The 25172-nt window shown below is 44.7% G+C and overlaps 2 protein-coding genes and 1 long non-coding RNA gene across 6 annotated transcripts in view; 1 reads left to right on the forward strand and 2 right to left on the reverse strand.

Moving 5' to 3' along the window:
- Nucleotides 1-1731: 1731 nt before the first annotated feature.
- On the reverse strand, nt 1732-13146 carry LOC143393057 (RNA-binding protein 4B). 4 transcript variants are annotated; one of them, XR_013090439.2, is made up of 4 exons: nt 13010-13146; nt 11960-12383; nt 4090-6496; nt 1732-3156 (listed from the first exon to the last, which is right to left on the reverse strand). XR_013090439.2 is itself a non-coding variant. In XM_076847644.2 (4 exons), exons 2-3 carry the CDS (start codon nt 12369-12371, stop codon nt 5829-5831), a joined length of 1080 nt encoding a protein of 359 aa, XP_076703759.1. In that variant the 5' UTR covers nt 12372-12383; nt 13010-13146; the 3' UTR covers nt 1732-3075; nt 5820-5828. The 4 variants fall into 4 exon arrangements, 3 of the variants coding, with proteins under 3 accessions (XP_076703759.1, XP_076703758.1, XP_076703757.1); XM_076847644.2 differs by having other exon boundaries at nt 1732-3075; nt 5820-6496; XM_076847643.2 differs by having other exon boundaries at nt 1732-4309; nt 5820-6496.
- An 83-nt stretch (nt 13147-13229) lies between these two features.
- Nucleotides 13230-18328, forward strand: LOC143393060 (uncharacterized). The gene is made up of 2 exons (XR_013090440.2): nt 13230-13341; nt 18198-18328. It is a non-coding gene; the product is annotated as an uncharacterized LOC143393060 (long non-coding RNA).
- Nucleotides 18329-18798: 470 nt separating this feature from the next.
- Nucleotides 18799-25172, reverse strand: part of Sptbn2 (spectrin beta, non-erythrocytic 2) — a 28866-nt gene continuing 22492 nt past the window's right edge. Inside the window, exons 24-36 of the mRNA XM_076847650.2 lie at nt 24901-25105; nt 24047-24421; nt 23129-23373; nt 22895-23033; nt 22542-22626; nt 22174-22370; nt 21735-21877; nt 21572-21647; nt 21447-21497; nt 21055-21275; nt 20578-20751; nt 19956-19998; nt 18799-19667 (exon numbers count right to left, since the gene is read on the reverse strand). Of these exons, the coding sequence (XP_076703765.2) occupies nt 19434-19667; nt 19956-19998; nt 20578-20751; nt 21055-21275; nt 21447-21497; nt 21572-21647; nt 21735-21877; nt 22174-22370; nt 22542-22626; nt 22895-23033; nt 23129-23373; nt 24047-24421; nt 24901-25105 (2188 nt within the window). The 3' untranslated portion in view covers nt 18799-19433. The remainder of the gene's footprint in view (nt 19668-19955; nt 19999-20577; nt 20752-21054; nt 21276-21446; nt 21498-21571; nt 21648-21734; nt 21878-22173; nt 22371-22541; nt 22627-22894; nt 23034-23128; nt 23374-24046; nt 24422-24900; nt 25106-25172) is intronic.

Genomic DNA, 25172 nt, shown 5'->3' on the forward strand with positions numbered 1-25172 from the left:
CTATGCCTGGTATCATGCACATCAATCATGAGAAAACCCCAGCATATCTTTGCCTTCTTTTCTTTTGTTACATGGACAGTCCTGTCAGTCCTGTGTCCCCATCGGAGCTAACCTGGGCCCTGTGTGAAATACACTAGTTGGAAATGTGGGCATGGATCTTTATATCACCACATCCTTAGGCCCTTTGTCTCCCAAATCAGGGAAAACTTCTGTTTCACTGAACCCTGCCAGGACTATTTTAAGCATAAAATGGGAGGGCTGAAGGGTGTAGTTCAGGGGTGAAGTGTGTCCTTAGCATGCTCTAGACCCTAGTTTGATCCCCAAGGTAGGGAGGGTGTGGGAATGCTACAATTGTAGGTAAAATTTCACATGTAGCCAGAAATAATATGTCACAATAAAGCTTAAGCATGGTTGAATCCATCATTAAATATTCATTTTATGGGGACAAAACAATAATTTTTTTTTTTTTTTTAAGAAAACAAAAAACCAGGCTGTCCATGGTGGCATATACCTGAAATCCTGGCTATTTGGGAGGCTGAGGCAAAATTCCAGGCAGGCTTCAGCAATTTAGCAAAATTAAAGTAAAAAGGGCTGGGGATGTAGCTCAGTGGTAAAGCACCCCTGGGTTCAATCCCAAGTCCAGAAAAACAACAACAAAAAGAAAAGGAAAAAAAGCCTCAAATATAGACACGCTTTACTATACAATATTATAACCGTATATTAAAACACTATTTGTTTTTTTTTCTCTTTTTCTTTTGGTATGGCCGTAGTCCAGTATTTGCTTTTCTGCTCTAAGTATTATGACACTGTAAAAATTTCGTTACTGCAGGGGATTGAACCCAGGGCCTCCTCTTGCATGCAAGACAAAAGTGCTCTAACACTAAGCCACACCCCTTGTCCTTTTATTTTAAAATGAGATGTTGCTAAGTTTCCCAGGTTGCAAACTTGTAATCCCCCACCCTCAGCCTCCTAAGTAGCTGGGTTTACCGGTGTGTACCACTGCAACTGGCCTACCTCCCACCCTTTTTCTTGGTGTGGTACTGGGGATTGAACCCAAGAGTACTGTTACCAAGCTACATCCCAATCCCTTTTTATTTTTTTGAGACAGGATCTCATGACATTTCTTAGGGCTTTGCTAAATTGCTAAGGCTGGCCTTGAACTTCTGATTTTCCTGCCTCAGCCTCTCAAATATATGTTCATTATACCGGCCCAGCAAACTATGAAGTCAAATTGAGTCACCTGATAGGTTCCTGTAGATATTCTGGCTGAGCCTTTTCCTGACTCAAAAGTTTCCTGTGGGGTTTCTATCACTACTAATCTAAGTTCTAGCCTTTAAACTGTCAAGAGCAATTCTGGTTATTTAGAGAAAAGCCTGACCACCAGCTTACACATTCATCAGTGTCTCAATATTCTGGCATTATTTCTCACTATCACCTATTTCTGAAGCCATATTACTCACTAATTCCTTCCTTCTACATGTATGTTTGAGACATTCAGTGATTAGAATTTTGTAGTTTGAGCACACTGGACAAGAATGTGAAGATTCTGGTGGTAAAAACAATCATACAAACAAATGAAGCAGAAAGAGGTTAAAACATTTGGCCACTTGGTAATTAATACCAACAACTTTTGCCCTATGTTTTTAAGAGTAGCTAAAGACCAAAGCATCACTGGCTGAAGCCACATATACTTGATGGTCCTCAACCATTAAACTCCACTATCTGCACAGTTTCTCATTTTTTTCTGTTCAATTTCTATATTTTTCCTATTCTTTCTATTCTGCTTTCTAGGTTTAGCAGAGAAACTTGAAGTACTTAACAACTCTTTTAGTGGCACTCAGGGCAAAAAGGGTGTTTATTTTAAGAACCAGAAGTGGCTGTGAATGTGTAGTCCAACATGATACTTTTACAAAAACCTTGCTGTACAATGCTATTCAATAGAACTATCTGTGATAGTGAAAATATTCTATACATATGCTAATTCAATAGCCATTACCCTCATATGACTATTGTTTGAAATGTGTCCAGGACAACTGAAAAAGTGAATTTTTTGTTTTATTTAATTTCAATTAATTTAAACTTACCAGCCACATGTGGCTAGAGGCTACCATATTAGCACAGTTCTAGAGTTTTCAGATATCCTCTCGTGGTATTAATGAACAAATATAACTTTATTATCAATATAAACAATGATACACTCTATGATGCTTAACTGAAATTTTATCATAGAAGTAAGACTATCATTTCCATTTAACCTTGAATTTTTAGAAAAATTTACTTTTTTCTTGGTTGTGCTTGTATAGTCCAAAGACTTAACAAATTCACCCAAAAGACACTTCCCCAAATCCAGACTCACCACTCAGATTTATAATATAGGGCTTCCTCTAAATACCCTTTCCCCATCACTACCCCTCACCCAAGGCAGTGGAATATAAATCCTATGCATTTAAACCCTCAAACCAAAGATACTTCAGTGTTAGAAATATTTATTTGTCAAAAAAAAAAAAAAAAGTGGGAGGAGTGGAGTTAAAACAAGGCTAAATTTCAGCTAACGCTGTACCACGATCACAGGTCAGACCAAAAAAAAAAAAAAAAAAAAAACCAAACAAACAAAAACAACAACAAAACCCCCAATGGTCCTAGCAATTTCGGAAGATTAGCTTCAATGTTAAGAGTCCAGAGCTAACAGAGAAGAGTAAAAGGCTGTTTGCCACTACATGGTCATTTTAAAGGGAGATGCTGTAGGTAGGCAGGGAGGAAGGGTTCAAATCCTAAGGAAAGCAAGATAAGAGGGGTTCCACTGTACAGGAAAAAGGGAATGCCAGCATAATCCTTACCTAGGGATGATCTGAGGCTGAGAATATAAGGAACAAAGTGAAAGGCTACTAAGACTAGTATCAGGAGGAAAGAAAAGTAAACTTAGAAGAATTAAATTAAGAAAGAAAACATAGTTGGTCTCAAACTCCTCTGTTTACTGAAACATGAAGCAATGGAAACATCCCGGCAAAGGGGACCGCGCGGAGCAAGTTCTCATATATGACCGCAGCCCGAGGGTTCAGTCCGCAATTATCCTACCTGAAAGAGAGCACAACACAAGAGGCTTACACAATGCCTGGAGAGCAGCTTGGCTCCGAGTACAAGGGCCCTGGTCCCGTCCTGTATTCCAGGGGGAAAAAAAAAAAAAAAACAAAGAACAAAACAAAACCAAGTCAGATTGGATCAAATTTATATTCCACAAAATCATCTAAGGTTCTATTAAATAGGTCTATAAAGGAATATACTAATAGCTATATAGGACATACAGATGTAATCTAGGTGAAAGTCTGCTGTGTTAGTGATAAATTCAACTTTCTCATTTTCTTAGCCATCTTTTAAGCAATATAACTATTTTTTTGATACCAGGGATTGAACCCAGGGGAGCTTAACTACTGAGCAACATCCTCAGCCCCTTTTTATATTTTATTTAGAGTCAGGGTCTCACTAAGTTGCTTACAGCCTTGCTAAGTTGCTGAGGCTGGTTTTGAACTTGTGATCCTCCTGTCTCAGCCTCCCAAGCCGCTGGGATTACAGGTGTGTGCCATGGCGCCCGGCAAAATAACGTCTTTAACAGAAGGCTACTATTGCTCCAACAAAGGACAGTTTAATTTTTGGATCTGGAAAAAGCAGAAGATACTGAGATCTCAAATATGGCCAATTGTTTTACTTTTTCCCCTTTAAAAAAATGATATGGAATTTCACTATGTTGCTCTGGTTGAATTTTCCTGGGCTTATAAGTGTTCCTTTTGAGTAGCTGGGACTATAGGCGCAAATAACCACCCCCATTTTTAATTTTTCATAGTAAACAAACTTTAGAAATGACATTTGTAAAAGGTACAGTTCTCAAGGAACAGTGGGTCATTCACCAATCTCTAACACAACTACATGTCACACTGTCACAGATTTAGAACCACAGTTCCAGTGTTTTCTCTAATTGACCAAATCTCCCTTGCCAAATCGAAAGAAGAAATCATTGCTAGAATTCTCTAATTCTTCCATTGATGATGGAAACTCCAGACACCAATGGCTGGGGGAAAAAAGAAGTTAACTCACACCAAGTTCCTCTACTTATTACAGACAAAGGGCCAAATCTTGGTCTTGATCTGTGCCAATCGACTTCAAAAGCTGTGACGTTCTTGGATCAGTTCTGCTAGTGAGACCCGAATTTGGATCCCCAACAGTTCTGGAGTATTTCCTCCTGGCAGCCTCATTAACATCAGGCTCCTGGGACTGCAACCAACTCAGGGTTATTCAGTCCATTTGAGGTTCACACCTGGAAGGTAAGTTTCTTTAAAAGTCATCACTACAAAGAGGTTAGTTGAACAACCACTGTTCTCAGTTAAAATTCACTTTTAAAATGATGTATCAATACCCTTTAAAGACCACAATATATTAATTTAAAAATTAACTTTGAAACATACTTAAAAGAAACAGAAGTTATCTGATAGATTGATAACAACTTACTTCACTTCAGACGCACCTCAACTCATGGTAGATCCAGCTGTAAAAATTAATGGCAAACTCCATAGCTTCTAAGCTTAATCTACTTCACACACATGAACACACTGCTGCACAGTGGTCTCAGGAAATCCCAAGTCTTACTGACATGGTCATATAAGATATAAAATCACAGGTTCATGACACAGTGCTTCTCACTTCACAAAAAGCAAATTCTGTAGCTTTTCTTTCTTCTACACCTATACCAAAGAGGGGATAACTTGAAATCTTGGAAGCTCAGTAGTAATTCGGTTTAACCTTGCTACTGGGGCTCAAATTCAAGTGATGCCCAATTTCAAAGTATAAGTAAAACCATGAAAATATAATGTCATGATGCTATTTCCACTCTGATTAACTCAATACTCAATATTTCCTAACCCAGTGACTTGCAGTAACTTAGCAACTTTGATACACAATTCCTGAAGTAGGAACATTAACTTTTCAGAGTCACAACCTATAGGATTTTATGTACATCAGAAGATTGCCAATTTCTAATTCCTTAAGTAGTGTTCCCACACAAAAAACCCAAAATGCTGAAAGAAATGGGAAACGTATCATAGGTTACAAGAAAATAGGGGTTAAGCACTCCAATGCTCTAGATCTGAATAAGGAAAGAACTACATGGGGCAGAGCATCAAACATTCAACAAACAAGTATCTTAGAATTAGACACTTAATATTTATAGGACTTTATCTGGCTTGCAGATATCATACTTGAAGAGCTTCCATGATAAAGGCTAGTGACCCAATAAACAATCTTATTAGCAAATACTCTGTATTTCCATTACTAAGTCCTGAACCCGTACCCTTCAGCTTAATACCACACTGACTGTTAGTGGGAATTTTAAGAGTCAGGCTTGAATTTGAATTTTGGCTTTACCTCCCTCATTTACCAAATGATGATGGGCAAACTACTGAATCTCTGGAGCCTTAGTTCCCCTTCCTGTATAAAGAAATATCTCTTACTGTCTAGATATTAATATACACAGGTCACCAAACAAACATTAGTTATCTTAAATGTTTTTCTGCAACTCAAGTGGATTTACAGCTGATTATAGGAATATTATTCCTAACAAACTGTTCCTTTAGTATATGAAGTCACACGCTAAAACCTCAACAGGCCAAGAGAACCTGTGGCCTAAGCTAGAGAAATAATAAAGAATAACACATAATTAGTACTTTTTGGATTCTGTTCTAATAGCAAACAAGTACCTCTAGCCTCCTCTATGAAGGTCTCTTGCAAGGGAACTAAATGGAATCTCTTAATCACACCCACCCCACTCTCACCTCCAGTTTTTAAAAGGCTGAGTACCGTGCTCGGTCCACATATTGCTCCCGCTCATACCGGGCCATGTCATACAGAGAATTCCGTGTAGCCGCTGAAGCCTGAGACAACTCACTTTCTGGCCCATAACCGTAGCCCTCTCCAACTGTGGGGAGCACAGCTGTAGCACGACGCAGTGGGCTTCTGTCCCTTCCATAATAGGAGGAAGAGGTGGCAGCAGCAGCAGCCATAGCAGCTGAGGTAGCAGCAGCACCAGAGTTCGGCAATAGGTGTCTGTCATAGGGATCAACAGAAGTAGAGTTGAGGTGACTGGTCACAGCTGAGCTCTGGACTTGAGGCAGATGAGACATGGTCTGCTCTGCATAGTTGTATGCAGAAGCAGCAGCCGCCGCTGCCACCGCTTCATAAGAGCGGACCCGGTAGCGCTTATAGTAGTCGAGTGCTCCATAGGCGTCATTGTAATACATGGATTCCCCATAGCCCATGGTGTAGGGTGTGCGCACTGCTCCATACTGTTCGTTGTACTGCTCAGTAAAGTCTGCCACACGCCCAGTACGATCTACTGGGCACTCTTTGGACCAGTGTCCCTCTTTCCCACACCGATAGCAGCCACTCTGGTCTCCCATCCCGGGGGCAGTTCGAAGCCGGCTGGTAGACAACTGCACGTGCATCCTTTTGCCTTGAAGAAATAGATTAAGAAGATTATAACTCATTGACACTCTTTATCCTCCCCCAAAGGAAAGTAAACATAGGACACATACGTACACACACTCTTGTGACCCTATTTCAGCTGAAGTTTCAATACAGAAGACAGCCAGAAAATGTTAGACCTCAGAGACCAGTTAGTCCTTTCTACTTACCACAGTAGCAAATTCCTACCTACTTCTGTCTCTGCAACTTTCCTTTTCCCCCTAAACACAAAAGTCAAAAAATTTCTAATTCTTAAAGATTATTATCAATTATAATGATTCAAAACCTGAATACTTTTCAATGATATATCCAACAAAACCTCAGTTATGCTAGATCTGGAAGGCATCTTCGTTCTTTCTCCCTGATTTACTGAAGGCCATATAAGGCCTGAGCACTTACTGCAGCTTAGAAGCCACAGCAACAGCCAGGCATGGTGGTACATGCTGTAATCTCAGTGACTTACTGCAGTAATTTAGCAAGAACCTGTCTCAAAAAATAAAAAGGGCTAGGGATATAGGTCAGGGATATTGTACCCCTGGTTTCAATCCCCAGTATGGCTGGAGGGGTGGGGAGGGGACCACCCCAGCAATAGGTCAGGTTGTTTCACAGTGGGAAGAGCATGTGCTCATTAGCATGCATAAGGCCCTGGGTTCAATCACCACCAACAAGACCCAATAGCAGTCTTCTTTCCACCTTGTTTCCTTCAGCAGTTTCTGCAGGGGAAGGCTGTGTTGGATGCCAAATCATATCTGGCTCATCAATTGCTTCATCCCCTGTATTTCTGAGAAATAAGACATTTTAACCTCATCCTCACTTTTATCCTCAAGGGTTAATCCATGTCTACTGCAGAAAACTCTGACCAAGGCCTCTCAACAAGAATTAGGAAGATCTTAAAACAGTACCAGCTGCTTAGGGATAATGTGTTCCCATGTAATGGAACAATCAGGATTTCAACTTGCCACTTAGTTTACAATTCTTTTCTTAAAAAAAAAAAAATAAAAATAAATTATATATATATTATATATATATATATATAATAATTATATATATATATATATATAAAATCTTTTTTTGTAGGTGGATACAATAACTTTATTTTTTATTGTTGTGCTGAGGATCGAACCCAGTGCTTCATGCATGCTAGGTGAACGCTCTACCACTGAGCCACAAGCCCAGCCCTCTTTTCTTTATTTTAATGTACTAGGAACTAAACCCATGGGTGCTCTACCACTAAGCTACATCTACAGCCCTTTTTAGTTTTTGAGACAAGGCGTTGCTAAATTGCTGAGGCTAACCTTGAGCTTGCAATTCTCTTGCCTTAGCCTCCTGAGAAGCCAGGATTATAGACTTATGTCACTGTGTTCAGTGCTTATAATTCTTTATAGGGGATTTTCTGTTTGCTTGAAAATTTCAGCATTTGCCTAAAGGATTCTGGGCCCCGATTCAAACAATTCACATCCATGCTTCTAAGAAATGACTAGCATTGAGGAACAGCTTTGAGAAGAAACCACCTTTGCTCAAGGCTGTGCGCAGCCAAACTCAAGGTCCCTTACTGATAGATGAAATCATCTGGAGTCTTTAAAAGCAGTTCAGGAAAAGGGAGTGGTACTGGCAGTAATTCAGTACTGAACTGCATTAAAATTCTGGAGATCAAGTCAATACTTTAAAAAAATTGTGGCCATAAGGACAGTAAAAATAGAGAAAATGGGCTTCTTGTCATTTTTAAGGGCTGCTCAGAAGAGTTTCCCCCTTTGCCGTCAGCATATTGTTCTCTTTTAATAGATCTTGTTCTGAATACAGCTGTGCAATAGGAAGCCTTGTATTTCCACTCTCTTTTTGGGAACAACCTGATTTAGGATGGGAGCCAAAACACCACCATGCACTAACCATGAGAGGGTTGTGGATTAGTGCAGTCCTATCACTTTAGTCTAACTTGGTTCTGCCCCAAAACTCACTTCAGCAGAAACAAAAGATGTTCAGGCTTTTGACCTCCAGCTGCTAATGAACAGACAGCATCCACCATCACCAGACTCAATTAGCAGACACCAAGCAGCAATAACTCTGCAAGCAGCATTTTAGTGAGCCATCCCAGTTTTCAGAGATTTAAATACTCGCATCTAATTTTTACAAGTTATTCAATGTTACCTATGCTTACAAAAGAAATAGATTTCTGCCCCTACACACACACACACACACACACACTCTCTCTCTCTCTCTCTCTCTCTCATACACACACACACACACACTCTCTCTTACATATCAAATATAGAATTCTCTATAATTTAGACTATAAAATTATAAATTATTGGCTTTCAAACATACACATTAAGCTATGTGACAGACACAAACTGTGCTCTAATTCTGAAGTCAAAGTAACAATGATAATCTAAAAAGTAGCCAATCCAGAGACCTAGAAGTAACATTTATAAGGGGAAAAAAATCCAATTAAACTTGCATTTTGTTTTTTATAGATTCTGGGTCTGTTTTTTAGAGAAACAAAATCCAGTGATTTTACCTTGATTTTCTGATACTAAATCCAATCTTCATTTCTGTTTTTCTTAGAGGGTGGGAACTCCTAAGTGTATAAACATCTGTAGCAAAATCAAAATCTATCGGTGTAGTTGTGAAAAGGATACCAGTTTAAAAAAAAAAATTATCTAGAACTAAAAAACATCTATAATAAAGTGATAGTAGGCTTTTTTTTTTTAAATAGTCTTGCCAACACAATTATAACCAAGCTTTTAATTTAAACCCCCTAAAGTTCCTGTAATAATTAAAAAGTACTGTGTTTCTCTATTACCTTTCAGAATCAGGGCAAGACAAATTCTACCACTCTATTCTACCACATGTAGATAGGCCAGAAGTTTAAAAGATTTTCTGAGACCTCAAAGTTACTGAAATATGCCAAAATTTCTCACAAAATTAGCGCAATAATACTATTTTATCTTGAAAGCTGGATAGAAGAGAATATTAAAATACTAAGGTGGGAAAAATGGGGTCCTAATTTCTTAGCTCCTATTATGTGCCAGGATCCAAAGATGGCTGGAGATGTAGTTGATATACAGCAATAGTCTGATTTAATTCTGAAAACAAGACATACAAATTTGGGAACACCTTCCTTTCCAATACAACTATGTTCCTCTGCTGCTTATGGAGAGAAAACAGATACTGAAAGGCACAGATAATTCAGATTCTACTGCTTCCTTTTAGAAATCATACAATGCAGAAACCTAAATGGCAACCATTAAGTACATAAATAAAGGTTCAGAAGATGCCCAAAGTGGCATTTTCCAGAGGCTGTCTTCATTAGTAGATAATTAAAAAGGCTTTTATTAGAAAATTATGCAAACTGATATCTACATTGTATTTTTTGCAAAACTGATTTATTTTCCAATAATAAACTTGTCATTTTGGGAAAATATAGAAGGTTACAAAAATGTCTGCATGTGTAACTCAAAGATCACTCTCCAGAAGGCAAAGGCACACAACATAAAACGAGTAAAAGATTTTTCTTTCCTAATTCAGTTTAGTGTCTGTGCTTCTAAGGAAATGATAACACTTTTAAATGTCTCATGGGAGCCATTGCATTATTCAGGTATCTACTTCATAAGTAATAACACCAGTTTTATTAAAACACTCAAGGCTAGGGGCATAGCTCAGTAGTAGAGCACAAGCCCAGCATGCACAAGGCCCTGGGTTCAATCCTCAGCACTGCAAAAATAAAAACAAACAAAAAATAGTCATTCTAAACCATCTTCCTCCAGTTAACTGATTTTCCTTATACATATTTTTGCTCTTTTCCTTTTAATCAATTGCACATTAAAAGGTAAGGGCATGTAGTGCTACTGCTACAACACCTCTGAAGAGTCTGTACCTGAATTTACATTCTTTTAAATTCTGTTTATTACCTGTTAAGAGAGAACCCTCTTTCCCCATTCTCCATCCATGATCTCCTTCCACCATTGAATGAAAACAATAACTTTTAAAGGTAAAGTGCACCAGCATTCCAAAATAATAAAAGAAAAACAAATATAAATTTAAAAAACAGATAAGAAAAACTTAACTATCTTATCATATTTTAAATAACTTTCTCTCAATACAAACACTCATGGTTGCAAACAGCACTCACCTTTCATCATACAGTGCTTTCACTGTGGAAACATTTTCACAACTATTACCTCATCCTAGTCTCACTACCATACTGTGGGGATGGTACAACAGGGATCATTAACTCTATTTTGTAAGTAGGGCAAATGAAGCAGAAAGAGGTTAAAACATTTGGCCACTTGGTAATTAATACCAACAACTTTTGCCCTATGTTTTTAAGAGTAGCTAAAGACCAAAGCATCACTGGCTGAAGCCACATATACTTGATGGTCCTCAACCATTAAACTCCACTATCTGCACAGTTTCTCATTTTTTTCTGTTCAATTTCTATATTTTTCCTATTCTTTCTATTCTGCTTTCTAGGTTTAGCAGAGAAACTTGAAGTGCTTAACAACTCTTTTAGTGGCACTCAGGGCAAAAAGGGTGTTTATTTTAAGAACCAGAAGTGGCTGTGAATGTGTAGTCCAACATGATACTTTTACAAAAACCTTGCTGTACAATGCTATTCAATAGAACTATCTGTGATAGTGAAAATATTCTATACATATGCTAATTCAATAGCCATTACCCTCATATGACTATTGTTTGAAATGTGTCCAGGACAACTGAAAAAGTGAATTTTTTGTTTTATTTAATTTCAATTAATTTAAACTTACCAGCCACATGTGGCTAGAGGCTACCATATTAGCACAGTTCTAGAGTTTTCAGATATCCTCTCGTGGTATTAATGAACAAATATAACTTTATTATCAATATAAACAATGATACACTCTATGATGCTTAACTGAAATTTTATCATAGAAGTAAGACTATCATTTCCATTTAACCTTGAATTTTTAGAAAAATTTACTTTTTTCTTGGTTGTGCTTATATAGTCCAAAGACTTAACAAATTCACCCAAAAGACACTTCCCCAAATCCAGACTCACCACTCAGATTTATAATATAGGGCTTCCTCTAAATACCCTTTCCCCATCACTACCCCTCACCCAAGGCAGTGGAATATAAACCCTATGCATTTAAACCCTCAAACCAAAGGCTTCTTAGGCATAACAAAAGAAGTAGATAAGTCACAGACCTTTATCCTCCCTTCTCCTCAGCAAACAGTTTCATCAGCATTTGAATGAATGAAGACCACAGGATAAAGTGACCCCCACTTTGTGGTCCTACATAGCTGTTGAGGAACATCTCAGCAAACATGAACAAGAGTAAGTTATGCTTAAGAGCAGTAGACATAATCTATTATTTCCAGTTAAAAGATTCTGCCAGCCCCATGGTCTTGTTTTTGCACCTGTCTTGAGCTAGACCCCACTCAGCTCTGCCACCCAGGCCCCAAAGCAGTTCACCTTGAAACTCTGTGTTGTCAAGGCCCCTGATGGCTTCGACTGCATCCTCTGCCCGCTCCATGTGTACAAAGGCATAATCTTTCACGATGTCACATTCGATAACTGGGCCATATTCCTCAAACTTGGCCCGAAGCTCTTGGTTGGTACAAGTGGGACTGATGTTGCCCACATGTAACTTGGTTGAAGCTTTGCTCTTGTTTTTGCTGGCTTCCACATTGATGTTCACCCCATGCAGCTTGTAGTGGTGCAGGTTGCGTATGGCATCCTCGGCCGCCGTCTTGTCCTCTATGTGCACAAAGCCGTAGTTCTTAATGATGTCACATTCCAGCACCTTCCCATATTGCTCGAAGAGTGAGCGGATCTCTTGCTCTGTGGCCTCCCGGGGCAGGTTTCCAATGAACAGCTTCACCATCCTGACAAGAGCCTGGAAGAGAAGAAACAAGATTTCAAAAGTCGGATGGGTGGGAAATTCAAGTGCACCTCAACATTTCTGTTTAATCCTCCAAAGTTCTAGGCACCTTCAAGACCCTCCCAGATAAGTTCATTATTCTTCCTAGAGGGAGGCGGGAAGGTTTGACAATGAGCATTGCGAGGTACCTGTGACAAGCAAATAGGAGGTCGGAGGTCAGCATGCACAACACAATGCATCTCCCGGAGAGGAGGCGTGCTTAAAGCAGCGGGTTGGCGCTGCATGTCTAAACAGCGAGGAAAAAGCAAGCGTAGGGCAAGAGGCACCCGAGTGTCCCGGGTGACACGGTTTTGGAGGGAAATCTGTGTACCTCTGCACTGCACGATATCGCCTTCCCACACGCTCTAAGATAAAAGGCCCGCTCGGAGCCAAACCAGGACCCCGGCTGCGGCCCGACCTCCGCCTTCCTCACCCAACAAAGACTCGGCCCGACCCCGGCCCCGCCCCCTCCGTCCGGCCCCGCCTCCCCTCGTTGTCTTCCCGGGGCTGCCCACAGCGCCACCAGGAGCCCAAAGCCCGTCCGCGAGGGGCCCGGCCCGCCCGCCCCCGGCTCCCCGCACACCCACACGACCCTCTTGTACCTCCCGGTGGCGGCGGCGGTGGCGGCGGCTCCCGCGTCAGAGAGAACCCGACAAAATGGCGACGGCCGCTCGAGCCTCGGCGCGACCGGGCCCTTTCTCGCGCGCCAGCTCACGCACGCGCGGGTGCGCGCGGCCTCCTCCCCTCCCCCTCGCGGGAGCCGGGCGACCAATCCCGCGGCCGCACACAAATGGTCGCCCGGCTCGGGGGCGGGGCCAGCAGGGGACGGCGCTGCGGGGCCGAGGTCAGTCCGCCACCAACCCCGGCTAGCCAATCACCGCCCTGGGATGGGGTCGCAGCTCCGCGTCAGAAGGGCTCGGGACGTAACCACTGGGTGGGTAAACGCAGAAGCTCGGGGGAGTAGCTAGCCATCACAATGGGCCGCGCTATTGGGCCCTTGCAGAGGGGTTGCGGATGACAAAGGGTTATCTCACCAGGTCCTCTAAAAGGGGGTTACTTAGCGGGCTTGTCCGTTTTTATGGCACCTGGGGGCAACATTTCAGAAACACAGCAAACCTTGACTTTTATTTTTTTGTAGCGCTTTAAACAATTAATTTTTTTTTTTAATTGCAAACGAGTTACTCATTAGTGAGAAAACAGAACCAAGGAACAGAAGATGATCTGCGATAGAGCTGGGATAGGGCTAGGAGGCATATCTACCCAAACTACAATTTATTCATCTATATACGTGGCTGGTTTTCTCTCTCTGGCCAGAGTTCAAAATGTGTGTCGTTGGTGGTGGACACGCCAAAAGAATACTTGGTACAGAGGACGAGACAGATTCCTTGCTTTAGGGTGGGACAGGTCTTCAAGTCCTCACCGAGATACTGGAGGAAGGTAACTGTGAATCTCCTGACTGACTTTCTGGCATTCAAAATTCAGCTGCGGTCTAAGGGCACCTCCTTGTGGCAAAAGGGAAGCTATTAGGTGGGTTCGCTGTCATTCTCCAACAAAGCAGAGACATTTATGGAGATTGATGGGTTGAATTTATCTCAGAATAGAGGTGCCCGGTGGTTGTCAATCACCATTTTTCACTGTGGTGTCTCCGTAACAGCTTCTCTGATACTTTCAAGGCACAAATTCTCAGTTGCCCTCCTCTACCCAACTACTTGATTATGTTTGCTTCACTGAATTCTTTTTGTTTCCCAGCCATTTCCGAAGTTGCACTGTCTACAATTTTAATAACCCATGCTGGTACTTGGCTCCCAGCTAATTCTATTTACCTCTCCTGTCCCTTTCCGTTTTCTCTGGACATTTCCAGTTTCTCTCTGTATTCAGACTTTTTACTTTTGGGCATCTCTAGAAGCTTCCTTCACCATTTCTGAAACAGCTTTCATTAATAATAATAATAATTATTATTATTATTATTATTATTATTATTATTATATTCCATATTAGCAAAAGCGATTTCAGGTAAATTCTATTTACCTGTCTCCTTCCCTTCTCCTTTTCCACTGATGCTCCAGAAGAGACTTCTCGAGATAGTCTGAAACTTATGTCTTTTGGATTCTGTTCTCTCCAATTCTCCAATTTTCTGAGGTTTCTGAAGCTAATATTTCCTTAGTAATTTTCATCCTTCTAAATCGTTCTTTTCACTCACCATCCCTTTCCTTGTATGGTGTTTGTATGTGTATGTTTCGGTACTGAGTGCTGTGATTTGACTATGAGGTGTCCCCCAAAAGCTCAGGAGACAATGTAGCAATGTTCAGAGTGAAATGATTAGATTATGAGAGCTGTAACCTAAGCAGTCGATTAATTCATTTGATGGATTAATAATGAAAATATTACTATATTACTACTGTGCTGTGTGATAACTATAAGCAGGCAGGGTGTGATTGGAGGAAATAGGTCTCAAAATGTAATCATCTTATCCCCTTGTTTCTGTCTCTTTCTTGCTGCTTCCTGGCTACTATGAGGTGAGTGGCTTTCCTTCTACACACCCTTCTGCCACAATGCCTCACCTCAGGGCCACAGTGGTGGAGTCAGCTTACCTAAGACTAAGACCTCTGAAACTGTGAGCCAATAAACTTTTCTTCCTCTAAATTGTTCTTGTCAGGTATTTTGGTCCCAGTGAGGAAGAATTGACTATCACATGGGAATTGAAACTAGACCATCATACATGCTAGGAAAGGGGTCTACCACTGAGCCATATCTCTAGCCCTTTCTAAGATTTTAGTTTGAAACAGAGTCTTGCTGAATTGCTGAAGCTGGTCTCAAATTTGCAATCCTCCTGCCTCAGCCTCCAGAGTATCTGGGATTACATGTGCACACCACCATGCCCAGTCTCCTCTGTGTTCTTAACACTGTTTATTCTCTTAGCTGACTGTACCATTCCATCTCCTTCCCTCACCTTCCCCCCATTTTTAAATTTATTCCCTTTTATCTCCATTCTCATTCCTCCATAGGCAACAATTCTAATAAGTTTAATGTATATTACTTTGTGCTCTTGGAAGACATTTTTCATTCATGTTTTTTTTTTTTTATTTTTCAAAAACTTTTTTGTTGAAGAAATTGTCAAAAAAGTACAAATGTAGAGAATAGGTTAATGAACTCCTCTGGACACTTTATCCAGCTGTGGCATTATCAACATTTTGCTGATCTTATTTCTAGCAGCCTTTCCTTTTATTCCCCTCCCCTGGAGTATTTTCAAACAAATATCAAGATATAATGCTATTTTCCCCATAAGTACCTCATTATCTGCTTCTAATTTAGAACATCAGCACTTAATTTTTGATGCTGGGGATCAAACCCAGGGCTTATATACTCTAGGCAAGCACACTACCTACTGAGCCCATATGCTGTGTTAATTATATTTGTATTCAAGTTTTGCCTAGATTGTTAACAAATGCCTTTTCACAGTTGGCCTCTTCTAATATGGACCTAAGCAAAGTTTACCCATTGTATATTTGCATAAATAATGTAAATTATGTGTGTATAGCTCACTGTTTCTTACTTTTCTCCATTAAGCAGTCTATGCTATGTGATATCTAACTCCTAAGTAATACTCCATGCTGTGCAGTCACACATTTTATCTACCATCATCTGGATATAGAATACTGCCTCTGCTCCCCATTATTATGAACAAGGTTTTAATTAACATCCTTATGTGTGTGCCCTAATTCTCATGGTAGTGTGTGGGGGGATATTGCTGCAATGCTTGGTGAGTATACAGAAAACTAGCTTGTCTATGTAGTGCCAAGTTGTTCTCTGGAAAAGCTGTGCTGGTATACCCTTCCTCCAGCAGGGCACAAGAGACCCTGTTATTTCTGTTTCTGCCATAATGTTTGACATTATCTGGGTTCCTAATTTTTGCCAGGATTTTGGACTCGTAGCACATCTTGGCTTGTATTCATTACAAGTGCTCAGTAGCCATAGTTCTTTGTTGTTTTGATTAGCATTTGTCTGGTTACTAATGATTTTAAGAATTTCTTCTTAAGTTTTTTGGGTTTATTCTCATGAATTTTGTGTCTTTTGTCTGTGTCTCAGATTGCAGTCTCTTTTTTGTTGTTGATGTGTAGGAATTTCTTGCATATTTCTGGATGTTGCTCTGCATTGGTTTAAAAAATCTTCTCATTTCACCATGTTAACTTTGGCCACAGTGTCCTTCATCGGTCAGAAATTATTGTTTATGAAATCAATTTTTATCTTAAAAAATTTGTTTTTGAAGTTTCATGTCTTTTCTACCCCCAAATCACAAAGATATTCTGCATTTTCTTCTATTAACAGTGTTTTAATTTTTTTACCTTTCATAGTGAGGTCTATAGTCCATTTAGAGAAATGCTATCCAACAGAAATATAATGTGAGCCACATAAGTAATTTTAAAATGGCTTGGGTGTTGCTCAGTAGTACAGTGCTTACCTAGCATGCATGAGGTCCCAGGTGCCATTCTCAGCACTGCAATGACTAATAATAATAATAGAAAATATAAATGTCCAATAGGGCTGGTAATGTAGTTCAGTGGTGTGGCACTTCCCTAGCATGCACAAAGCCCTAGGTTCAATCCCCAGCACCACAATAAATAAACATGAAATAGCAGAAAAATTTCAGTAAACACATCAAAAAGACTAAAGCCAAAGTTTGAAATCCACTTTAATGACTCATCATTTCAACATATAAAAATGAGATTAAAAAAAAAAATTCCCCTGAAGTGCTTGAAATCCAGTGAGCATTTTGGACTTGCAGCACATCTTGGCTTGTATTCACTACAAGTGCTCAGTAGCCATGTGGCTGGTGGCTGCCATATTGGATTATTCAGGTCCACCCTTGCAGGCGGTGGTTAATAAGAATGCAGACATGTTGATCTCTAGAGAATTCATCCATTTTGATCTGTCCATATTCCCATTGCCTGCCTTGATTTTTTTTTTTTTTTTTTTTTTTTTTTTTGTGCTTTGTCTTGAATCCTTTACTGCCCCATTCCACCTGTTCTCTTTCCTAGAACTTTGCCTTTCCTCCACCCACAGCTCAAAGTCTCTGCCTGGCCCTTGGCTTACCCTCTTCTCCAACCTGTCCTTACAGAATTATGTTCTCAAGTAGCTTCAGCTGCCAGGTGTGTGCAGATGATTCTCAGACCACAATTTCCATCTTACCTTTCCATGAACAATGATGTTCTTTAGGGGTCACTTCAATTGCCCTATTTACACTTATGTTTTACATTCAAATGATCATTTCTCCATTAATTCCTCTCCCCCCATGTAAAAATTTCCAACGATCGGTTTGCTGTGTGACTGTGTGACTGTCTCCTTCACACAGTGGAGGTTTTACCGCTGTGCTTGAAGCACAAAAGACGGTCTCTGTGTAGTGCTGCTCTATATATAACTGCAAGAGTATGTCCTGGGACTAAATGGAATAACAGAGCAGCACTACACATTTAGTCCCAGGACATGCTCTTGCAGTTATATATATATCTCCACATGTTTACCATGGAAGACTGAATCTCCCTTTCTTAATAGAAAGGGATAATTATCATGTGGGTTATCTGGTCCACCAGATCTCATGTTTGCAGCTCAGTCTGGGACTATGCTGTGCTAGTCCTAGGACTGCACATTACCTGTCTGTCTTAACTGATCTTATTCAGTCAGGGGTTTGCTCAGGGCTCCTAACCAATTATGCTAAAGATAGGGAAGTTTTCCTGAAAAATGGTTGTTTGTGTAGAGAAAACAATGCAAGAACAAAGTTTTTTTTTTCTGCAGGAGGTCAGCAAGGAGTGGCTGCTGTCAACAACATCTGGAGTCAAACGCAGTTGCCCTGCAACCTCCAATTGCCAAGCCAGAGTCAAGGGAGAAGCTGCCTGCTCTTTTTAAGATACTTGACTGGATCTAGACTATATGGTCTTGTGTGTGTTTTTTATTTACATGCTTAGGGTGTACCTCATGGCAAGTGGATTAGGAACTGCTACTCCTTTGATCCTTGAGTAAGCTCTCTGGGGAGGAAATAGGCATGGGGTCGGTAGTCACCCTCTGTGCTCACCCCTTAAACTGTTGGGAGATAAAAGTCACAGGGCAGAGAACAGAGGACCCCTTGCCCACCATCAGGGCTGTGGTCAGGAGAGTTGAGAGACTCATGAGTGAAGAAAGTTGTGTCCCAGGTAAGGGGTACTCTCTGCCTTTTGACAGAAATACTGCTTGTTAGCATCACCCTGACCTGCTAGGGAGGCTCTCGGAATCATATGGTTCTTTGAGGGCTTGGAGGCTGGGAACAGAGTGGAAACGTGGCATGCAGGAGATCAGAGCCTAAGAGAGGAACATGGGCTTAGGCACAAAGGCTGTGGTCAGGAAAGCAAAGACACCCAGAGGCAGTGAGAGAAGCTGAGCCGTTTAATCACCTCCTTGACCAGAATCAAGGCTGTGGCTGCCCCTGAACAACCCACACCTGGAAGCCACTGAGAGCAACTGAAGATAAAATGGCCACTTGAGTCAGAGGGTGAGGCAGGATGGGAAGGGACAGCTGTGGCGCCTCCGACTCCATCATCTGGCGCTCCTGCCCCTGGGGCCTGCTTCAGCTCTGAGGTTCCTGGCTGGTCCCCAGGGGCAAGGAACCAGTGGTGGACAGTGCGCCCTACTTGTAGTAAGAGAACGACCCTGAGGTGGGGCAGCCGTGTCCCACATGGCCTATGTCCGGGATGCAGTGCTATCCGCACTGTGCTGGGGGGATGGGACCATAAGGCTGGGGAAGAGGGGAGAAGGGGATGGGAGGAGTGGGATTGGGGGTTGCCCGAGTCCCACCACCAGTCTGGAATTAAATAGAAGAGAAGGTTGTACTTGAGAACATTGGCTTGTCCCCAGTGACAGTTCCTGGTGATGGGCTGACCTTGGCAACAGACCCTAGCAGCAGGCAGTTGTCCTGACAAGAGGGTGGTCCCTGTCAACAGTCCCTGGCAGTTTCCTGAACAGAGGGAGGGAGCTGACCTGGGAGTCTTGTCCCCCTATCTACTTGTTCTTCTTGAAAAAGCTGAAACGTTTTTCTCGCTCCCGTTCTCTGCCGTCCTTGCTGCGCAGCACGACAGGCCCCTCAGCCCCTGCTGGTGACACTGGGGGCATGGTCATGGCCCGAGTCATGCCACGAGTGGCACTGGGCACTGCTGGCTCTTCTGGCTCTCCAGAGGCCGAGGATGCAGCAGTAATGGCCGCATTCACCACCCGCAGCCACGAGCTCATCTCTGCCTATGGTGACAGGGAGACAACATCTCAGCCTCCAGGACCCTGTGTGGGGGCTATTGGTGGCAGACAGCAGAGAAATGTGAAAGGAAAAGGCAAAAAAAAATAACTATTTCATCTCGGAGAGCATGTTTTGGTGTGGGCCTCCTAGAAAACCAGTGGCATGTCATGGGGTAGGTTATTATAAAGAACAAGAGAGGTGGACAAGGAAAAAGAGAGAGGAGGGAAGGAAGGAAATCTGCTACTGCAGGATTTTTTCCTCCAGGAACATGTGGGTGGGAGGGGAAAGCTTACCTCATCCTTGGCCTGGAACAAATACTCTTTTCCATCCTGTAAGCTGTTGAGAGAGAAAAATCACAGAGCAGAGATGAAAATCTGTATGTGCCAGGTGAGTGCATGTTAAGAGTTCAGTCCTCACCCAAGAGGAACTGGAGAACATCCAGGCAGCCCCCAGAGCTGTATCTACAGGTGTTGCACATTTTCAGATTCCCAGGTTTTTGCAGATGTGCAAAACCAAATCCTTTCTGAATGCCTGCAGAGGGCCAGGGTGAGCTCACTTCCATCCTAGGCCTTGCCAGCTGCTTGCTGCCAGGCAGGGCCATGCCTCTGAAGGTCCCTGAGGCAGAGCAGTGCCAGCAAGCTGCCTTGGGGTCTCCCACCAGGATGGCTTTTTAACTTGACATCATCAGTCATCAGCCTGCGTCTTAACCCCCCCATTATCCACCTACCCCCCACCCCATCCATCCCCTCCTTAGTGTGCAGTATAATCCCTGCCTCTCCCTCATACAAAGGTGTCCCCAAAGTCCTGGCTTGGCAGCTCTATTCCTGTACTTCTTACAGGTGACCACTCCCACTGGGCCCACCTGTGTCACTTCTGACTCCTCCTCCCATCCTGAGAGCACAGTGCAGTTCCTACCCCAGCTTGAAGACATGTTTGCGCTTTCGATAATCGAAGGCCACACTGCCCTGGGCCCTGGCCAGGCTGACAGGCACTTCTCCATGGTATGGCACTCCTGCACTGGCTGCTTTCGAATCCTTGTAAAAGCCAAGGCTCCCACGCCGCAGGACACAGTACACATTCTGCCAGGATCTGGGTGGGACATTGTGCCAGTCAGGAGGCCAGATGGTGAAAGGAACTGGCGTGGATGGGACCTACATTCTGGGGCCCCCTTGGATGTCCTGGAACTTAAAGTTCCTCTCCTTTCTTTACCCCCTCAGGCTGTCCCCTAAGGGCCATAGTGGTCCTGAGCCCCATCCCTTTTCCAAAGGTCACAGTCTGTGAAGTGCCCCATTCTGCATAACTTTCCTGCCTCTAGAAACATCCCCTCCAGGGACGCCTCCCCAGAGGCAAGAACCTGAGAGGCCACAGGCACTGCATGGCCAGGCTGGGTACCTGTTGGCAGCCTTTTTGCCAAAGGCCTCCATCTCCTGTTTGCGGCAGAGCATTCCCTCCATCTGCTCCTGGGCAGAGAGCTCTGGGCCTCGAGTGGGCAAGGTGGCAACATGGGCTGACTCAGACGACCTGCTCTGGGGCATCACAGGAGCAGCAGGGCCGCGGGGCCGTGTCTGCCTGTCTCCCCGTGGCCCATTGGCCTCATCCCCTGCACCAGATCCCTACGGGGGAAAACAGGATGAGACGGAAGGTGTCTCCTCAGTGGATTGTGAAACTCCCTGGCTGCGCCAAATTTCCTTGAGTCTCTGCCCTCTCCCATCCTCAAGACTCCTTGCCCCCCTTTTTAGCCCTTCATCTCAGGTATCTATACCCACACCTGCAGGGGGACTCACAGGCCCTTCTGGGAGGCTACCCTGCTCAGGTCTCTGTTGTTCCAACAGGAGCTGCAAGGACAAGAAGCTGTGAGAGGGTGTGTGAGGTAGGCAGGGTTGATGGGGACGCTTGGGGATAGGGTTACCTGTGAGGATTCAGCATCTGTGCAGACCCCATTAACGCTGGGCACCTGTGTGGATGGTGGCAGTCGTGGATGGGTTCTGGAACGGCCAAAGATGACACAGAATTAGTTCCTAGCTTGTTTGGGCTTAGCCTCATCCTGCTGGCCCAGGTGTCCTGGCTCTCACCCATCCCAGGCAGCATCAGGAGCTGTCTGGCTGTCCACCAGGTCTCCTTTGGGCAAACCGGCTGTGGGCTCCGGAGCAGGGGGCTGTTTCCTCCGTTCCTCCTCCTCCCTCTGTCTCTTCCTCTCCCTCTCCCGCTCTTCCAGCTGTCAAGAAATGCTGAGGTCAGCGTGAAGAAGGCTCATTTAAGAGGAGCAGGGCACTGGGGAAGTTGAAATGTCTTAGCTCTGGTCTGAAACTGGAAGGAGGGAGAAGAGAAACTGACAAGATGGTGGGGACAAGGAGCAACAGGGGAGATGCGGGTCTTAGCGTCCCCCGGGGGAAATGAAGGCTGTGGTGTCATGGGGCACTCTCAGCTCACGCGCAGGAGGTGCTGATCAGAGGGAAGAGAGAGGATGGGTCTGGGGCAGGGAGTAGGCGCCCCGGGGCCCAGAGCCCTCACCGCAGTGAGCTTCTCCAGTGCGCTGAAACGCTCTTCCCAAGCCACCGCTGCCTTCTGAAAGGCTTCATGCCGCTTGATGAGGCTCTCCACTTCATCCACCGTGCAGCCCAGCTCTGCGCTCCGCACCAGTGGCTCTTGACTGCACAGCCAGGCCTCTGCCATCCCTGCATCTCTCCCGAACATGAGCACCTCCAAAACTGCCAGGATTAGGGGTTGCAGAGAGTTGGCTGGTCAGAGAAGGCACAGAGAAAGCCACTGCCCCAGAGCACCAACAGATGTTGCCAAGGGTGGGTGCCTGGAGTTTCACACCCAGGGTTCTTGATCTCTCCCATCCCCCTGTCCTGGCCTGGTTCCCTGCAGAGGCTCACCAAGCTGGAGCCAGTCCATCTTTTCCTGCCACTTGTCAGCTGTCTCCTGGCGCCGGGCTTGCAGCTGAGACAGCTTCTCTGAGATCTGGGGGACAGAGACGGGAGTCAGCACCCAGTAGGGCCTTTCCAGAGTCCTCAGGGGTTCACTGAGGGAAACTAGTGATTTCTGATATCAAGAGGTTGGTAGTTCTAGAGGAAGGATGGGATGTGAAAACTCTCTGAACAGCACCAAGGGGACAGAGAGTGAAAGAGTTCTTGCAGAAAAAGAATAAGAGGAAGTAGGAAGACTCCGAAAAAATCAGCACTGAGCTCTACTCGGTGAGGCTGGCCCACCCCCACCAGGCATCACCCACCTCCTCGGCTGCATAGTGGCTCCTGGCCAGCAGCTCCTGCCCCATGTCGATGCAGGAGGAGAAACGGTCTGCTCTAGCCTCAATCTCTGCTTTGATGCCTTGTTGGTTCTTGATGACCAGGTCTGCAGAGGACACGTCCCTGGGAAGATACAGACACAGTATCTTCTCCTACTGCTCCCAGTCCCATCACAGCCACCAGCCCACAGGAGTCATAGAGGCTACTGGGTGTCTCACCGGGGCCGCTCCTGGGCATCCATCTGCACATTAATGCCGTCCATCCACAGCATCAGCTCCCTGACAGCCTTGAAGAAACGGAACTTGTCTGTGGTGTCCAGCAGCAGCTGGCGGCGTGCAGCAGAGCTTCCCTGAAGCTGGGCCCAGGCCTCGGCTACAGCCTGCATATGGCGGCCAATCTCCTCAGCCTTTTCTCCAGCATAGGCCTTCTGGAGTCGGTGGCCATCATCCTGCACCTGCTGGACCTGTAGGGTCCCAACTGAGAGTCAGGCAGAGCAGAGAGACTTGAAGGAGCTGCAGCCTCCCTTGGACCTAGCTGCTACCTCCTGCCCATTTCACTAGCCAAAGAGGAAGGGGAGAAATGGGGTGGGGGTGGGGCGAGAAAGATGATGGCAAATGCCTAGCAGAATGCTGCTCTGGTGCATCTCATTTAAGGGCTTGGGCTTCGCCCAGGAGGTGGGGCTCTAAAGGGGGCCACTGGCCAGTAGAGCTTTCCAAGGCCTGTTCTGGATGTGAGGGACCTCTTAGGTAGCTAGGATGAGCCTGCAGAAGGGATTTGGGGGGGCCGACTGGCTGTATAATAGATGAAGGAAAAATTCATGCTTATTTCACTGGATCTAGAGCTGTAGTCTGGGTGGTACCAACAGGCAGCAAGAATAGTCCAGCCATCAAGACCACCTAAAAATGTCATGGCCCTCATGGAGGCTTGTGAAGAAGTCAGTGAATATGGTGGCTAGACAGATGTTGCTCTGCTGGGATGTTTTCCTGGACTTATTCTAACCTCATCTGTGAATGGCCCTCCAGAGGGGCCATCCTCCTGCATTTCTTGAGATCCGTCCCAGCAACTAGGACACCCCCTTGCTCCCATCTCCTACAGTCTCCCCTCAGCCTTCCCCACCTCCTCAGCTTGGCTCAGACCTGGGCGCTGAGGGCCTGGATGTCGTGCTCATAGGCACAGTGTCGGCGCTGCAGAGCCTCAGCAGCATTGAGGTCACGGCCGGTCCCATCTGGAAGCTGCTGCTGCTTGTGCTGCACCCGCGCCAGGGCTTGGCGGGCCCCGTGCAGGAAGCGCTGCAGCTCGTACGCAGCAGCCAGCACTTGACCCCGTGTGTCCAGCAGCTCGAGCAGGTCAGCCCAGGCCTCATTGAGACCGTCCTTCCACTCAGCCACGGTGGCCCGTGCGGCATGGCCCCCTGCAATGAGCCCATTGGCCAGCGTGTTGGCGCTATCCACACGCTCCTGACCGATGGTGCTTGTGTCCCGAGAGAACTCGCGGAATTTGTCCCGGAGCATCTGGTGGAGGAAGCAGTTGAAGGGACAAGTTGTGACACTGAGGGAAGAGGTTCCTGACTAATAGAGTGGGTCCTCTTCCCCCAAACTGGGGACCCACTTCTCTTCCCTGTGTCAGGTGTGCCAGTGCGAGTCAACAAGCAGTTGCAGAAGCTTCCCACCCACCTGTTCAGTGTGTGCCACTCAACAAGGACACATCCTGACAAATGCACCACACAAACTAAGATGGCTAAGATGATGCAGTCTGTCATGTGGCACAAGATGGCACAGGCCTGATTGGTAATTAACTTCCTTTCTATCCTTGCCCACACTTGGCCCCACGTTCCTTTTTCTGCACAATTCTTCCAATTATAAACCTTAAAATCCAGGAGATGGCAGCTGCTCTGCCTGGCCCTGTGTCCCTGCCCCTCCATGCTCTGCCCAGGTCCAGGCCTCGTCTCCCCTGGGTCCTGGTCCCATCTTGGTGTCCTCCCCACACTCACAGTCACGTGTTCGTAGTCCTGGCCCAGCTCGTGGGAGGCTGCCACCACCTCACGCTCCTGGATCCACTGCTCCAGGTCATCCAACTCACGGCGGAGTTGGCACAGCCGGAGGTGCTCCTGCAGGCGCTCGCGCCGCTCTCCAGCCAGTTCTTTCAGGCTGGCATACAGCTTGTCCACCTGGGCCTGGCGGATTGATATCCTCGTGCTGCAGGGAATGAGGAAGGCACCTCAGGGTTTAGGAGATACGGCTGCTCTGATGCCCGGCTTGTTCT

The sequence above is a fragment of the Callospermophilus lateralis genome, chromosome 2 (genome assembly GCF_048772815.1).
Source record: "Callospermophilus lateralis isolate mCalLat2 chromosome 2, mCalLat2.hap1, whole genome shotgun sequence".
Lineage (NCBI taxonomy): Eukaryota > Metazoa > Chordata > Mammalia > Rodentia > Sciuridae > Callospermophilus > Callospermophilus lateralis.

Bases quoted from the DNA above. Each gene is read 5' to 3' on its own strand.
- LOC143393057 (XM_076847644.2), bottom strand. From the start codon at position 12,371: ATGGTGAAGCTGTTCATTGGAAACCTGCCCCGGGAGGCCACAGAGCAA. The intron at 6,497-11,959 runs GTGAACTGCTTT...TATTTCTTCAAG, and splicing joins TGACAACACAGAGTTTCAAG to GCAAAAGGATGCACGTGCAG.